The sequence below is a fragment of the Ruditapes philippinarum genome, unplaced genomic scaffold, assembly GCF_026571515.1.
Source record: "Ruditapes philippinarum isolate M1 unplaced genomic scaffold, ASM2657151v2 ctg3551_1_1_1_1, whole genome shotgun sequence".
Lineage (NCBI taxonomy): Eukaryota > Metazoa > Mollusca > Bivalvia > Venerida > Veneridae > Ruditapes > Ruditapes philippinarum.
The window spans coordinates 88,284-102,569 of record NW_026856213.1 but is presented as its reverse complement, the minus strand read 5'-3'; the positions used below and the strand labels follow the sequence as shown (position 1 = coordinate 102,569).

The following is a 14,286-nucleotide window of genomic DNA, read 5'->3' as shown; positions in this document are numbered from 1 at the left end:
GAATGAAATCTGTTGTTTCTATTATATAGTAATGGTAAAGTTTGCCGTAACTACAACACAACATAATCAAATCAGAAAGCTGTACAGTCCATAACTTATATTCGGAGATAATAAAACATTGTATTTCCTTTTGACGAAAATGTACATAAAATGTTTTGCAAAAAAGCAAGAAATGAAATGGCTCCCGAAGTGTTCAGCTAATGTATGTGATCTTTTATATATTGTATATTTATTGAAAAGTAATCATTTCGCAGTAAAGCACCTTATTAAAAATCACAGCCAAATAAGAAACACACAATTCGAAACACGAAATTCGGGCATATTTCTCAGTCGATGTGTAGTCTTGTCTGAAGTAACCCCCAACTTGTGTACAAATAGTAAAAAAAATAAACATCACGTGGGAAACATCTGTAACAGTAATTTGCACGATGTCTCTATAAACTCAAGTTTTCATTCTTCACATGTTGTAAATTGTATAGTGTCTTTGGTCTGCTAACAAGGTAAAGTGAATCGCATTGAAGAATGATACTTTATTTTATAGAAAATTGACCACTTTTCTATAAAATGCGATCCCTTCCTCGGAAATCAGTCCAATACTATCCCAATTTAATTAATCACTAACTGTTAACTTGTTAACTAGTAAAAATGTTGTAACTGAAATAGAAGAGGTACTTATAAGGTACTAGTAAAGTTTGAAATTACAATGAAATAATATTAAATTCTCACCAAATAATAACAAAAAAAGGGTTAATTCTACTGACAGAAAGCGCCATGTTTACTTTGCTTTTAAATTATGCCAACTGATCGACCAATTGGACAAAAAGTTGAAACAATTGCGACTAGTGAGACCCTTAATTATTATCTAAGAACGTAATTTATTTAATCAAGTTAGAACGTAAGTTACAACACCAAAAAATTACAAAGTACAACAATATCTTAATATTTTAAAAATATTTAACTTCCCTAAAATAAAAAGATGTGCGTTTTCCTCAGTTTATTTTGCAATTATTTTTACAAACTATGCCTCTTTAGAGAATAACATCTAAAACAATAATAGAACAATCAATTTTAGTGTACATCACGTGACCCTTAATTTCGTTAGTTACTTTTTAACCAATCAAATTTAATTTCGTGTGATGAAATTTGGAATAATCCAATGAACAATGTCTTCTTCTTACTTAAAGTATTTACTGAAACTCTGTTAATTCTTGACAGCTTATAGTTACTGATAGTGTATTCGTGGTATTGAAATGTCTAAAATTGATAGATTCCTACTCCGACCTTTTATTTGAATAACAAAGGTTTCAAAATTTATTGGCTATCGACATGTAAAATAATAATAGATAAATGAATAACAATAGATTTAACCACAAACATTGACATGTGCTCTTTTGTTGGTGCAATTCTTATTGTACCCACTAATCTGACAATTAGGATAAGACAGGTCAGGTTCAGTTTATCCATAGGTATTTATATAATAATGTCTCTATGCTATATGTAGTTTAATGTGAAATAAAATATTGTACATTGTATTTTATTATAATTGTATACATAAATAATCTTGTTAAAGCGTTTACGGTAGATTGGTTGACTTAGATATTCCAATGTGTATTTGTACTTATGCTTTCTGTTATGCAGCCGCGCGACCAATTTAATTTTGTAAATACGTACTTATAAATTTTAACCGGCTTAGTGTTTTAAATCATTTTTGCAAACGGTCGATTTACTAGACTGGTTAACAGTTTGCCGATTTACCAAAGCAAGTGTGTGACGATTTATTTGAAATACTGCAATCCTATTGGACAACAAATAATTTCAAACGCTAAAACATGTTACTGATGTTAATCAATCAAAGCACTGAATGTACTGATGGGGAGGCTATGAGAGAATGTTTCAGACTTATAGTTTCTTTTCTTTTTGCTTAAAATATGCTACCAAAATAAAAAGATATGCACATTGCGCTATTTATCCTTACTGTTGTGTTCAACCATTCATATATATGGTTAATGTGGTTGACTATTCATTTTGTTAATATTCCAGAACATTTCATTGAGGTCTACATTCGGACTGTTAATCATGCAAATTTTGAAAAACCTAAACTGTCAATAATAAATGACATACCAGCAAGTATGACGACTGTTCATTATCAGATAACAATAACATTTTACAACTGACGGTTCCTTATCAAAATATTCTAGGACTGTTCATCATAAATACTTTATGTCATTTTAATATTATTGAATGATAATAACAACTGCAAGTGATGCAACATTTTTATTGAACATAAAAATTATACACATTTAGATGTACCATAATTGAGATCAATAAGATACTGTCTTGTGATGAGTCCTAATATTCATGCTCTACGGACAGAAGGTTGTCTTCTCCAGAAGCAAATCTCGAATAAAATCACGTTTCAGAAAATTATTCCCATTTCATTACTGACGGCGTCGGATAATATTAAAGCTAAATATTTCTTGAAAAAATACATATCTGCAAAGCTTATTCAAAACTGAATCAACCTAAGTGAAAATTGATCAGGAAGTTATATCTTCTTTTCTTACCGCCAACACTCAACCAACTTATGGTAGTTAATCAATAGATTCTACGTGTATTTTTAAACCTCACTAGCTTGAAATATATACTGAGGAAAATCTGTTGTTAACAGGGTGTGCGGTTATTACGGAGGGTTTTCCCTGTCGACCATTTCCCTTCTCACATCCCCTCGGAGCGTGCACGTCGCTGAGAAGGCACAGGGCATCGGCAGATGATGGAAGTTCGAGTTATAATCGTTTAAGGCGGCTGCTTCGTTAAGTTAGCTGCCGGTGTCCTGACTAATGCCGAGGGGAGTGGCCCTACAAAGTAGGCTGAGACGACAAGGATGGTGTACTAGGGTGCGTGAGCCCCTAGTACAGATAGACGGCTTGTAAGGCAGGCCTATAGCTGGCACCAACAGCCCTTTTCAGGGCTAAACACCTTTCCTATTGTCACAGGTTACTGTACATTTAGGTTCTCATTGACCGCCGTAGAGTGACCTACTTTTGGCTCAAAATTCATATCTTTGGCTAATACTCCGTGGAAATTGCATGGAGGTAAATTATCACCATTTTGTGCTTCAAAATTAACTCTTTAAGGACATGACTGGTGACATGTCCGGGGTCCGTACTCAACAGCGCAAGCTGCATTTTGTGCCCGAAAGGGCGGATGGACCCTCATTAAGCATAAACTAGAAGAAGAAGAAGTCGACCATTTCCCGCAAATAGATGAGAACATCGAAGCCGTCAGTGCTATGAATGGTGTTATAAATGGCGTGTTTTGGAAGTTTTTGTTGAAACTTCTCCAAATCCCTCCAGAGGCGTGCACGTCGCGGAGAAGGCACACGGAAGGTCATAGTCAAGTCATCATAAGTACCAGAGGTGATTGGTTGACCTGTCGTGACTTACTCTGTTAGGTTTGGCGCTAATAGATGCCGTTTTTGTTGTCGTCAGTCAGAAAGTTGATGCCTTGACGGTATTGTCGCCTCCTTTACCACCAAAGAACGAAGAATGGGCTTCCAGGAGGAATCTTCTGGAAAAAGACGTCCCAGATGCTATAATCTCGGACATATGGTTATTCCGGCGCCGAGTATAAATAAACTTAAAACACACACACTTTTGTTGAAAACAAAACAAAAAAACAACAACACATTTTCTGTAGTAATTTTTCAAGTGTTGTAAAATGAATAAGAAATTCCTCTTATGCCGCCGATTATTTTTAGAACACAAACATATAAGTTCTTTTTTTTTTTTTTTTTCAAATAAACATTAATCACTTCAGCGCGCGCAAATATCGTTTTCAAATTAAAGTTTCGTAAGATATGTTAATGACTTCCCGATGCTCGACTGTAAGTAATTTGTATATGTATGCAGTTTTTTTGTTTTTTTTTTTTTTTTTGTTTTTTAATTAAAGCTTCTTATTCTTTAATATTTTTTATGTATCTCATAATCTGTATTGAAAATTTGAATTTTATTACACATGGACTATCAAATTATGATGCGTTGCCCTAGAATTGAATAAACTTTCTAATTACACAATACGGGGTCATACTGATCTTTGCGTCTTTCTCTGAAATAATTATTTCCTTGTTAAAACATATTTGACCACATATTTCTGTCAATTAACTGTTCACTTTACTTCCGATTTTTGTTGTACGGAAACACATGTTTCTATTTGTGTTTTCTAATCAATTCGAATCTATAATCAGTTTAATGGGATCACCACCGGGTAAACGACTACTAGCTAGGTACTTTGGTCATGTTTTTTACCCCAAATATTTGAATGTTTCTATTGGGATTAAAATGAGCATAGTTAACTAAACAACTGGTTGTATAAATCCCTGACCTGCCTAATTCTAATTATGAGATTAGTGAATATATAAGACTTTCACTACAAAATATTCCTAAACAAAAGAGCACATGTTTAAATTTATTCCTATACAAATAAAAGATCAGAGTAGGGATCTGTCCATTGCCAGACATATTTTTAAAAGATACTTTTATGTTAAAAGTTTGATTAATGAATTATGTAAGATGAAAATATAAGTATTGCTTTTTTTATTTTGCTAATGTAAAATGTAATATTGTGCTGGAATTTTGTCGGAGGGTCCTTAGGGGTTTTGTAGTTAAATAGTTTTTTTTTCGGCGATAATGGTTCAAGAATATAATGTTTTCAAACTATATGTTCATCACCATCAGTGAATTTTTAGTTAAATGTATGCAAAATATTTACTAACAGCTATATGATATAGCGGTTTATGAGCGTTTTCCGCGTACAGCCTCCTGGGGTGTACTAATAAGTTAGTTTTCCTTAGTTATCACGCAAGCATGATCCATGTCTCTGATGTAAGCGACAGTTTACAATTATTTGTCTTTAAAAAATATTAAGGACTATTAATGGTTTATAACAACAAAAGAACATGCATGATATTGAGAATACGGTGTTGCAACGTTCTAGTTAATGACCCGTCATAAACAGTTGGTCGCTGCGTAGTAATTGAAAAAAAATTGTTATCAAAAATAATAAAGAATATGTGCCACTAAATTAAAGCATTTACTTATAAATTTTCATTTATGCTTTTTGTTAAAAAAATATTGATAAAAGTTATTATTTTGAAGGGTTTTCATACCAGAACTATTTATTACAGACGTACGTATGCCTAAACCTGATTACCGCGGCAGTATGACGTCACGGAGTAGTGATTTAAACAAAAATCAAGATTTTTTCAGAGAATTATTATCTTTACAAATTGCAGATATGAAATTAAAGAATGAAAATATTTTCATATTGTAAATGTCTGTGATGAGTGATGAGTCAGCTTAGAAAAAAATCAAGGTACTATTTTTTGACCTGATTACCGCGGCAGTAAGATTTGACGGACGGTTATTAACATTGGGTCGGCATAGCCTCCCCAAAAATAAAAAGAATAATAAAAACAAAAGTAAATCAAAGCACAGAAGGTGCTGAATTTGTTTGGGTCTCAAAATGTCAGAAAGGTGAAGGTTGTGAGATTATAAACCAATTTGTTTGTAAAGTGTCACCAAATTCTGTGTTATAACTATATTAAATTGGCCATAAGACTAATTGCAACACTGATATTCAATTCAATGTTTATTTGGCCTGATCAATTAAAAGAAAACAAACAAACAAGAAAAAACATGAGTTGCCTGAACTGGGATTTGAACACCGGACCTCTCGCTTCTAAAGCGAACGTGTAACCCCTCGACAACGAGGAGTTTTAAGATAACAGCCTGAAGAATACCATATTATTCTTAATTAGAGTTTGTAACCCTTATTAATTTCGATATATTTTGTTCACGGCAAACCTGTTGTTTTACACTGAAGACAGTAATCATGGAGCTGAATATAAGCATGTATATCTATAAAAATAACACAATATTAGAAATCTTCGACCAATCGGGAACTTTTTTTCTCGTTACGAAAATTAATGCGCCTGTCATTTGACAATCTTTACGCAGTCACAGGGGGGAATCACGTGACTTTGTATAGTAATACCCACGAGAAAATAGTGACTGCTGAGCCCCGGTAAGTACCTTATTATGTTAAATTAAGGTGACAAACATTTGTTAAATCAAAACAAAACCTAGTGTATCATATGCGCGGTAATTTTCTTCAAATGACAATACAAAGTGCATTATCCTACGTTTTGTAGTTTTTGAGAACATTGTTTGAATTGTGTGAAAATTGCACATTCAGCGATAGTAATTCACACGAACCGATATAATTTGGTACCAAAATAAATGAAAATAAGCTTACTTTCTGCACTTAAGTCACAAGATCAATCATTTTATTGACATCTGTTATCGTAGAAGTTCATGTAAAATATATTTTTGAAGGTCTGTAGCCTACAAATGTTCTTTGCAAGTGTATAGTAAGTAAAACGAACAATTTCTGGATAGTAAGTTGCACGAAAACAAAATAGTAAGTTTCACGCACAGTTTCCATTAGCATACATATACATAATAAGAAAGTTAAAGTTCATGTGTAAAGATATAGAAAATGCTTATTTCAATTATTCAAGATCAAATATTTCACTTTTTGTCTACAGAACGAATGCTTAATTGGTTATTTTTATAATATATCAAATGAACTTTTGATGGGATTTGATATTACATGGATCAGTGTTATTTTTCTATTGCGATAGTAGTTCTTTGACCTCTGCAGTTTCAGGTGTGTCTTGGCCCTCATTTTACTGTAATTAGAAAAAAGATGAACAAACATAACTGCTTGTTATTTGGTATGGCGATGTTTATTAACTGAATGCTGATGTTTTTATATGTCGGTATTTGTTACCTTTAGTCACTATGTTACTTAATATATGAAAATATATTGAAGAATTCGCAAGAACAAAATAACTTCTTACAAAAAAAAAACAATACAAAAAAAAACAAAAACAACAAAAATCAAAAACAAAAGCAACAACAACAAAACAACAAAAAACAATGACACTGTGATTCAAGTTATGGTTAAAGGCACATTGTGCCTCAGAAATCCATATTGCTTTAATTCTTCAGAAATGTCAAACATGTGTTTGATAATGTTTAAATAATGGATAAAACGCATGATAGTATTTTATTACAACTGAAAAAGGTAGCGCTGCACATTAAGTGATGTGTCGTAAAAGTAGCAAAATGTAAAGAAAGTAGTATTTGACTTCCATACAAAATACTTATTCACTAAAGGTATACCAAATTACCAACAGAACCAAAGATGCAAAAGATAGTTTGAGAATCTAGCAAATGAGTATGTTTTCGGAAACTGTAACAAGATGCCAAAATTAAACAGTTTTTTTTTAATAAAAATGATAGCATTTCAGAGGCATAATGGACCTTTAAAGAAAAACGAATATTTTAAATCAAACGGTCAAAGATATTTACACTTTTTAAAGTGAATGCAAGTTGAGTAAAAAAAATACATTAAACAATCTTAGATGCTGGGTTTCAAATCATACCGTCAATGTCAAGACACCTGAGTTAAAGCACTGGCGTTTTGTTAGCTAGTTTGATGAAAGAATTCAAGGACGCTGGTGGGCAGTGAGAATCATGTGTATAAAAATCAGGGACTTTAACCACTCGGCCATACACACCCTGAATATCTTATTTACTTACTCTATCACAAACAAAAAGTAAGAGTATACGAGGCAACACATTTGCACATGGTAAAAAAATAAGCGAATAGTAATACATAACGTTTTAACAAAACTTCTTGGGTTTATTTATAAAATCTGCCAGTGTATAAAGAATAAATTTAATAAAAAGAACTTTGTATACCAGTTCTATGATGGCATTAAATATCAATGTGATATGGCAAATGTCTTCTCCTTTGTGTTTTTGGTCCAAATTGCAGATACTGAAAAGTAATTGTGGCGTTGTAATATTTCCTTCTGCACAGTATATATCTTTATATATCTTGTTCTACAGATAACGGATGTGGGTCCAGTCTCACGTGAAAAAGGGCCAGGTGTAACGTACATTGTTGAGTATCAATGTCAATGTCTCATTTTTTTTTTAATTAAATGAGTAATCTTTTATGAAATAATATGAATATATGAATACATGTATTATAAAATAATATGAATAATTATCAAAATACTTTCTCGATATTTGTTTCTCTGTCACCGTAGACGGAACACACACCAAAAGAATTATAAGATAGTTTCGTCACATTTTAGTAAGCTGTTGGAAACTGTGCGTGAAACTTACTATTTTGTTTTCTAGCAACTTACTATACAGAAATTGTTCGTTTTACTTACTATACACTTGCAAAGAACATTTGTAGGCTACAGACCTTCGAACAAAATTTTATATGGAATTCTACAAGAACAGATTTCAATAAAATGATTGATTTGGTGTCTTAAGATGTGAAGATTCTGTATTTATCTATTTTAAGTGCAAAAAGAAGGCTTATTTTCATTTATTTTGGTACCAAGTTATATCGCTTCGTGCGAATTACTATCGCTGGCTGTGCAATTTTCACACAATTCAAACAATGTTCTCAAAAACTACAAAACGTAGGATAATGCACATTGTATTGTCATTTGAAGAAAATTACCGCGCATATGATACCCTAGGTTTTGTTTTGATTAAAGAAACGTTTGTCACCTTAATTAAACATTATAAGGAACTTACCGGGACTCAGCAGTCGCCATTTTCTCGTGGGTATTACAAACAAAGTCACATGATCCCCCCCCCGTGGCAGTGATCTCCCCTTAATGTTTCGGCGTTAATGTACATATGAAGGGAAGTAGCCGCTTCGAGGAGTTTGGACTACTTTCGGCATTTGCAAATAAGAAGATTAGGGTCTGAAATTTCGCTACCATTATTTGTTTGGTCTGACGACCCAAAAATGATAATGCAAATGCACAAGAAAACAACTTACTTAAAGAAAAAAATAGGGCTGATGGATAGACTTGCATCAGAATTTCAGAAACTGCATGACAATTATGAAGAACTGAAACGTACACATATTTTAAAAAGCTGATAAAATACAATGATATAAAGAACGATCACATAGATGACCTTCAAAATGAAGACCACAGCTTGAGAAACATTGCCCAGCTCAAAGACAAATCGAAATAGATGTATTTCTGTCGAAGAAGAGTAACTAAAATGGGAACCAATGTCACGATCCGAAGCCGGGTTACTTATGAATTGAGAGAGGAGAATGAGAGAGGGGGCCAATTTCATCATGAAATACAGCAAGGACGTCATTGAAACTGTGTCTAGTTAACAATAAAACAGGTGATTGAGATATACGAGTATGATTAAGTGAATAGTGCTTGTGCTTTTCAGCAAAATCGGTGATTTTTATTCCTGGCCTTATTGCTACAATCATTTAAACAGTGTAATCTGATGTCAACATTTTTTGCACAACTGAAAATGTATTCTTGAAGTGAACACATCCGTTGTATACTATAACATCTTTGCCTTGTTAATAAAAGTATGTTGCTTATGTGTGTCATTAAGAAAAGATAAGATAGAGAAAATAGATTTCTGAAATGTATGTAAAAATGTGTTTCTTTACAAAATTCCGCATTCACATGATTGAGTCTGTACATAAGGGATAATTAATAAGTGCAACATCCCTCACGCACCGTAGCACCAGCTTGAGCGATACTCAATTTTTAACAGTGCTGGCATGATCTCGGAGGACCAGAAAAATACAACAACACTGAACAACAAAGTCATCGAATTATTAGATTTCAAATGATGAAAATAAAAAAGCACACAAAAAAAGGAAGAAAACTTCACCAAAATAAGTCATAATACGACACATGCTACTTGCATTTTTGTCATTTTTCCAGCAGCTCAACCAAAACTTTTGTAGAGGGGACATTTCTCTTGGCAATTAACGACAAGAGGGTCGAAATTCTTCGCGAATGTCTTATTTTTCTACAATCGACTAGAACTTAATTTTGTATCAATGATGTCCAGTCACACAAGCAAGACTACTGGACAGGCGTCTGGTAGGACAACAAACAGAAACTGGACACAAAGACACGGGGGGGGGGCACGGGGGGGGGGGGCGGAAAACAAATCAATAATACATATATACGATGGCTGCCCCACAAAGTCATGGAAAATGGCTGCTGAACAAAAATATCCCGCCCGAACTTAAAATAATTTTGCACAAGTTAATCTCCATCAATTTGAAATAAAATAAGTAAAATAAGAGAAACTAATTCAAGAAAGTAGACATACAGAAAATATGACATATGTAGAAAAAGGTAGATAGAAACCAAGGAGATTAAACTAATGGAGAAACTATATATCATTTGACTAACTTAACCATTGCCATAATAAATCAAATGTTACATGAAATTATTGAAATACAACATGGACGATTTGTATATCAATTAAAACGGTAGATACTGTAATAAGCTTTTGCGGACATCATATTAAGTACTAGTATACCCTGACATATTTCAAACGTTTCATATGTATATTTACATCATTAGTTGCATGTTGCTGTTGGTACTCTACACAAGTTCTACAAATTTACAACTACTAAATCTATTATAATAATTTTTCTTTATATAGACATACATGAGACATACATAAGACAAGTCCTTTATTATCTGTTTAGTTGTGATTTGTCAATATACTCATTAGTATAATTGCAAATATTATCCGTACTATTCTGACTTCCACACTTCCAGCGAACCCGAATAATGCTTTTTACTCTATCCCATATCTTGATTTGCCAAATGGGACATTATCCCATATTGGTCCTTTATAATTTCTTTTGTGATTCATACTTTGCGTTTTCTTGTCCGAAAACAATTGGTTACCTGTATAACTTTTGCCTAGATCTTTGTCTATCTCCACGTGGTATTTATTGGTCTTCTTCATATTGTTGTTTAAGTTGTCCCTGCTTAGAAATATATAAGTACGCATGTCATCTGTTTCGCTTCCCGATTTAGTTTTATCTTTTGGAATCTTACTATTATTATTTCTTGGTAAACCTTTATCTGTATTACGTTGATACCATTCGTCTTTCCTGTTCTGGTCTACACATGGTCTACTTCCTTGAGTTTTGCTCCCACAATTTGTAGATACATCAGTGTTACTTATAACACTACTATTACTATCATGGTCATTTCTATTATTGTCTTCCGTCATACAATGTTCGAAATTGGTCATCGTAACATTACATTGAGAAACCTCATTTTGACTTTGAAATGAGCCATTTTCTCCGCTGCCTGTAGTCATTAAATATTCTTCCTGAAGTCCATTTTCCTCTGTTTGGTAGGTGCCATTTGATACTTTTCCTTTTTGTGAATCATATTCTTTGGTATTTTTAGATAGTTCATTCTTATCGCTCAGAAGCGCGGATGTGTTTTCGTTTTCATTTGTTGATTTATCTATAGTTTTAGACAGGTTTTTTATGTCGTATAACTGTTTATTCTTGCTTTCACTGGCTTTGGACGATTCAAGATAATTAATATTTTTCGGTATTTTATTTCTGCTATCAGTGACATCTGTTACGCTATCCATGTCTGAAGATCTAGTATATGTATTAAATGATTTCTCATTTCTGTTTCTATTACCTTGTAATATTTCACCCTTGTTTGATGAATCATTTTTGTTGTAAAATGAGTCTTGTGAATTAAAGTTTCTGTTCGATTGATTAGAAGCTTTGGATTGCATTTCATTGTTTCTGCCCATTTGCCGATCAGTTAATTCTTTAACTGTAATCTTTGTAATTTTTTGCAGATTTTCTTGACTATTTCCTCTTGTAAAATTCTTGCCTTTCGGTAAGTCAGTTGGGACTGGAATATCTTCATGTTTAATGTACTGAGATTTGCAGTTTTTATTTTTGCAGTTTTTTCTTCCACTTTGTAAAATGTCTGTTTTATTCTGTGTAAGATAATCTCTTTCTATGACCATGTTCTGTATAATATCAGACACTTGGTCTGTGAGTTTGGGCATATTGTTGCTTTCGTTCAGCACTTCATTATTTTCTACTGTCGTTATTGCAGCAACCTCTGAAATATTTTTGTACTCCTGCATAACGTTTTCGTCGATGGTCGTTTGATAGTTGTCTATTATGAACATTAGTTGCCTGATTATCGTTCTTTTCTTGTCTTCTTCAGTATTTTGAGAATAATCTACAGCTGCGTCTTGAATAATGGAATTGCCACGTTTGCTCAAATCTTCTAATTCTTTGCTCAAATCTTCATTGTCCACGTTAATTACACTAACATGCTCAATTCTTTTGCTATCAGTTCGATTTTCGGCATATGTCAGTTGCTCAGCATTGATATACCGCGCTGACGCACAGCTTGTGATCATCAACAAAAGCACAGTAATGTCTGGAAAAAAATGAAGAAAATAACAAAAAATACACATCTTTTCGATCTTTTATAGAGATTAATAAATTTATAGATTACCCAGTAGGCTACGTTAAAGGGACTCCACTGAGGTTTATAAGCCTAAAAACATAATTATTCTGGAGAAACGGAGTGAGCTAATGACCTGAAAATTTGCACACAAGATATTAGTATAGATCTACCTCAAATGGAGTAATAATCTCAAAAAAAAATATTTCCAGTCCCGTCATGTCAAAAAACCTCAGTGGAGTCCCTTTAAAATTGTAAATGCTGCCTTTAATTAGAGTGTTCGTTTGCGATGTTCATGTACTAGGAGTCCCTAATGCAATTCGCTTCATCTCTCATTTAAAAGGAGTCAATATTTAAAGGTTTTTTTAAAGATAATATTCGAAAGCAAAGCACAAAAATAGTGTATTTAAATCACTCAGATATCGTATCTTAAATGGCAAGCAAAACATAAATATAACCAATCTCATTATGAATAAACGGATCTTTCATAAATTACTTCATACAGTACATAATCGAAATGAAATGAGAGTAGGAAAAGAACCATACCTTTCAAAAATTAAATTAAAAATCATTTGTTTGGGTACTTTAATGATGATCACTATTAAACAGACTGTTTTGTCATTCATCTAAAATAAGTGGATCAGAATGCTACTGCAGTAAGCAGTCAGAGTATTTTTTTTTCAACAGTAAAAAATGTATTGAATATTATGAAGAAATGAAAAGGTTTACAAATCAAAGCACAGAAGGCGCTGAATTTGTTTGGGTCTCAGAATGTCAGAAAGGTGAAGGTTTTAATATTATAAACCAATTTGTTTTTGTATAGTGCTACCAATGCTTTCCAGCGTTTTAATTGTAGTAAATTGGCTTTAACACTAATTGCAAAACTGATATTCTATTCAATATTTATTTGACTTAAACAATTTGAAAAAAAAAATGAGTTGCCTTAACTGGGATTTGAACTCCAGTCCTTCCTAAGCGACCGCGCAAACCCCTCGGCCACGGTGAAGTGCTATGTTAATGTCCTGAAGTTTATAACGACACTAACTTTGTTTAACACAGATGTAAATAATCATGGAGCTTACTATAAGCATGTATATCTATAAAGAATAAAACAATATTATAAATATTCGACCATTCGAAAACCTTTTTGCTTGAAAATTAATCCGCCTGTCATTTGACCATTTACGCAGCGATCTCCCCTGAATTTTTCTGACGACCCAAACAAATTAAAAACACATATTTTCCAAAATAAACAAACACAACGCGAATTCTCTTATGTGACCAACAAACACTTCCATAACGTAATCGTTTTATTTATGATTTAATATGTATGTATGTTAGATGAAATATAAGACATATACCGCTAACGTAATCCTATTTGTTTGTAATATCCGTGCATAAAAAATAGTTACGAATTGGCGTAGTGAAATAATCCAGCGTTTTCTGAACAATAAAATTTTTAAATAATGTACACATAACACTTACTTAATATGATCTTCATCGCAAAACAATTCTGTCGTTACAGCAACTCCTACTATTACTAAATACCATTTGTTAGTTGTTATTCATCATTGATAACTTATTCTTAACTGAAGTTTCACGGAAATTTCCGAGTGAGTGCTATTGCATGAAGACGCGTAATTTAACAACTTATAAGTGTTAATTCATTCTTGGAAATACCATGACATTTATAACTGTATCATAAAAGAAACCTAATAATGCCAAGAAAGCACGTTTGTTCTTTAATATGAGAGTGCTAATTACATTGATATTTCGATATTTCCTTACATAATCATTTCAATGAAACAATAAAAGGAATAAAAATGTTTCGGTAGCGTTCATATGTACATAGATAATATCACTCCATATTGTATATTGTTAACAATAAT

General features: G+C 32.7%; 1 protein-coding gene across 1 annotated transcript; it reads right to left on the bottom strand.

Moving 5' to 3' along the window:
* Positions 1 to 10,588: 10,588 nt before the first annotated feature.
* Positions 10,589 to 14,173, bottom strand: LOC132745810 (probable serine/threonine-protein kinase clkA). Its single transcript, XM_060734793.1, has 2 exons — positions 13,883 to 14,173; positions 10,589 to 12,370 (listed from the first exon to the last, which is right to left on the bottom strand). The coding sequence occupies exons 1-2, from the start codon at positions 13,896 to 13,898 to the stop codon at positions 10,734 to 10,736; spliced, it is 1,653 nt and encodes a 550-aa protein (XP_060590776.1). The 5' UTR covers positions 13,899 to 14,173; the 3' UTR covers positions 10,589 to 10,733.
* Between the last annotated feature and the right edge of the window lie 113 nt (positions 14,174 to 14,286).